Below are 3,974 nucleotides of genomic sequence, written 5' to 3' on the forward strand. Positions count from 1 at the left end.
CACACACACACACACACACACACACACACACACACACAAACATGCACACACACACGCAGGCTTACAGTTACATGCATACTGTAAATGAACAGTAATATAAACAAAGATAATCTTAAGCTAGATACATACTCAGTATTCCGGCTGTAACTCAATGTTATTCTGATTCATGCTCTAAGGTCATATGAATACTTGTAACAAGATGATTAATGGAAAAAGTTGATGGTCGGTAAAATGACCTTCCGTATCTTTCTTTGTTACAGAGCAAAAGCCTAGGTCTTTTACTTCTGACTGATGTTTTTATTTGAGGGAACAAGGGATGTTTATTGTCCAAAAAGATGGAATTAACTTTTTTTTATTGCAAGCTGTAATGTCCAATTCGTTAAAGTAGGGGAATGAAGATGTTACTGTGTGTATGTTTAAAAAGAAGGGGCGGGGAGGGGTGGTGGTGGTGTGAGAAACTAAAGTTTATTGGCACTCTCAGGAGTGGGCGGTAAAAGGGAGTCAGAGTTAAGGGTAATCACGGACATATAGAACGACAAATCGTTTTCTAATCATTTTTGCTCAATGATACTTACCACACTTGTTTCTAAATACCGCATCTTGGAGCCTACAGTACCAACATATCAGATAACAAACATACGTATGCTTCTACACCGAACCCCCCCCCCTCACACACACACGGTACACACACGCGCACTCAAACCCACAATCACTCTGACGTACCGTACATAAACAGCTCAAAGACAAAAAAATAACCCCAATTAAAAAAACAAAACAAACTAAAACAGACTAGCTTGTTTTAGCTAGTCTGTTTTTGTTTTTGTTTTTGTTTTTTTATTGTTTTTTTTGGTGTCTTTGAGCTGTTTATGTACGGTACGTCCGAGTGATTGTTACACTTAACAAATACACAAGACAGAAAACTATTTTCCCTATATATATATATATGACCCCCCAAAAAAAGAAGAAAAACGAGGTAAACATCAAGAGCCTCATCTTCATTCAATGTTCTCAGTAGCATGTTTCAGTCAAACCATAGAACAAATTAAACAAAAACAATTTTATGCTGTTAACCCAGTTTGATCATATGTATTTTAAACTATTCTCAGGTGTACAAAAACGAAGTGTATCTCAGCATACCAAGGTGGCTATCAACAACTGGGATTCCTGTGTCCTTAGTTAAGGTCGTAAAAGTTGGGAGCGAGGTCAAACTAAGGCCATACCCAGACTGGGCCTCACAGACTGTCGGAGACTGCCAGGCCTTACAGTACGTACAGAGTATGGAAATAGACCCCAATACCGGCCGAATGTACGTCATCGATGTTGGAAGAAATGGCCTGTTTGCACAATCCGGGGCTCAGAACCTTTGTCCAGCCAAAATTGTCGTCTTCGACCTTCATACTGACCAGCGTGTGGCTAGTTACGATTTTCCAGACGATGTTGTTAAAAGAGATGACAATTTCTTGAACGATATCGTGCTAGATTACGTGGACGGCCAAGTGAAATATGCATATATAACTGACGTCAACGCACACAGTATTCACGTTTTTGACTTCGGAACAAAGCGAGCTTGGAGTCTGAATGACGAAGCATCCATGAAAGCAGAACCGGATGGGGGCATCATTGTGATTAACGGGAAGAACTACACTTTTTCTCTGGGTGTAAATGGTATTGCTATGTCCCCTAACTTTGATTACCTGTATTACTCCTCCATAGGAGCTTACAGTCTTTACCAGGTACCAACATCAACACTGAGAAATGGAGGGTCAGACGGAATCCGACTTGTGGGGAAGAAAGGTTCCCAATCGGATGGCATGGCGTTCAGCTGCAAACGTCTTTACTACGGCGCTCTGAGCAAAAACGCCGTGTGTTACTGGGACATTGAGAAAGACATGAGGGATCAAAACAAGGACATTAGTCACGTGACCCTAAACACACAGACACAGTTGGTGAAAGATGACCAGAAAATGCAATGGCAAGACACTTTTGCTATCGACGAGGAAGGATATCTGTGGTTCACTGCTGACCGTTTGCAGTTGCTCTTTACCAACACCATGAACTTTACGGGGTCAGAGATCAACATGAGAATCTATAAAGTTTTCATTAACGAAACTAGCTATCTTCACGGGGCTCCAGGAAGAACTAATAATAATACTGCTGGGCAGAGATTTGGTGGCACTCTAAGTATTATAAACCTTTTCTGGTCTTTATTTTTGACTGTTTTTCTTTCTTTGAAACGTACAGAGTGACGACAGGGCGTGGAAGTAACACACTTTTAGAAGTCTGTATAAAGTCATCATCATTAATTGCCTGTTCTGGGACAGACATGAGCGTTCATGATTCTCCTTTCATTCGTTTTGTTCAATGCTCTAAAAAACTAAATTATTCTGATCTTTCCACGTCACCCATCTGTTTAGGCTCTTCAAGGAGGTTGCTCTGGGTTCACCTCTGCCTCGTTTACCCTCAATTTTGGTAATGAGAGCACCCAGACTAGGACCCCTTTGCTCCCTTTTATTTCATCTTACCGTCTCCTTCCCTTGTGTTTTAAAAAAAGTAATGTATGTTCGTTTATAGTTTAAAGAAAAAAGAACGCACTTGCAACTATCATACCTCAAATTGAAGGGGAGCATTTGAAGATCAGATTTTTATTTCTCAACATAGTCTCCATTTTGTTCAATAGCCACCGTCCATCTTTTACTAAGCCCACATATGCCAGCTTCGTAAAACTGAGCAGGTTGGTTGTAGGGGTGCAGCAGTCTTGATTTCTCCGTGGTTTCCATACTGTTGACCTCTCAATGGTTCTTTTCTAGGACCGAAAAGGTGGGAGTCTATAGGAGCCAAAATCAGGAGAATAAGTTGAGTGTGGCAGTGTTTTCCACATAAACGGGGTGATTGTCTCTCTTGTTCTGGTACTCGAATGCATGCGGCATTGTCATGGTGAAAAAGACACCCTTTCCAAGTTCAAATTTGGTGTGACTCGTCGAAGTCTTGCTTTCAGTCGTTTCAATGTTTCAAAGTAGGGTTCAGAATTGACAGTTGCTGCTCGTGGTAAAAAAAAAATCTGTGAGAAGCACACTATGAACGTCACAAAAGACATTTGCCTTTATTTTTCCTGCTGACTCCTCGGGACGATGCTTGTCTGACAAGCATATGGGCACTTCTTCCTCTTTTTCTGATTCTTTGCTCAAACGTCTGACCCACCTATATACAGTGCCAAAATCTAGAGTTTGGCCCTTGTAAACATTTTGAAGTCTCTTTTGGATGTTATCGGTGGATTCTCCTTCTAAAACAAATTAAATCACAGCTCTTTACCTCAGACATACTCCCAAGAGGGTAACCATTTTGATGTGATGTCATTCGGGCCAAAATTAAAGAAACTTAAATTTTATCCTTTTGAGTTCAAAAGTATATGAGCACGTACTTGTGAGTTGAATTTAATTAACTTTGATGCAAAATTGTGCAAAATAACGAACAAATTGCATTATTCTTTTACTCTCCCTCGTATCTTAGCTGTAAACCATGATTGCTTTGTGGGAGTTGCTACTGTTATTATATTTTTTGGTTATCTAATTATTTTGATAATACATTTTTTTTCAATACATCCAAGGTGATCTCTTCCTAATTTCTTTTTGTCTAACGCGAGGTCACCCATGCCAGAAATATTTTTAATATAATATGTATGTATACATGTATATATGTGGGTTTTGAGTTCTATTAGAGAGTTCTATTTTGGTTTATGAACTGACGATTTGTTGATTCTCTAAACTACCACCATTTTTCTGCTACACAATTCAAACGTTCTTTGCTGTTCATGGGGACATGAAGCAAGTGGTGCAGGAGGTTGTTGCTTATAAACATAAGAGTGTGAGAGTAAAGATGAACTCATCTACAGTGACGATTGAAGGAGTCAAAAGCTACATACATATTATGGCCTGACCAATATCACCAAAACATAACGATTTTAATGCTAAAGCTTT

At 39.6% G+C, this 3,974-nt stretch overlaps 1 protein-coding gene across 2 annotated transcripts in view; it reads left to right on the forward strand.

Moving 5' to 3' along the window:
* Positions 1-3,600, forward strand: part of LOC101862766 (protein yellow) — a 15,913-nt gene extending 12,313 nt beyond the window's left edge. For both annotated transcript variants that reach the window (XM_035971756.1, XM_035971757.1), the window contains one exon: positions 1,107-3,600. In XM_035971756.1, coding sequence (XP_035827649.1) covers positions 1,107-2,246 — 1,140 coding nt within the window. In that variant the 3' untranslated portion in view covers positions 2,247-3,600. The remainder of the gene's footprint in view (positions 1-1,106) is intronic.
* The last annotated feature ends 374 nt before the right edge of the window (positions 3,601-3,974 follow it).

The sequence above is a fragment of the Aplysia californica genome, unplaced genomic scaffold (genome assembly GCF_000002075.1).
Source record: "Aplysia californica isolate F4 #8 unplaced genomic scaffold, AplCal3.0 scaffold00019, whole genome shotgun sequence".
Taxonomy (NCBI): Eukaryota; Metazoa; Mollusca; class Gastropoda; order Aplysiida; family Aplysiidae; genus Aplysia; species Aplysia californica.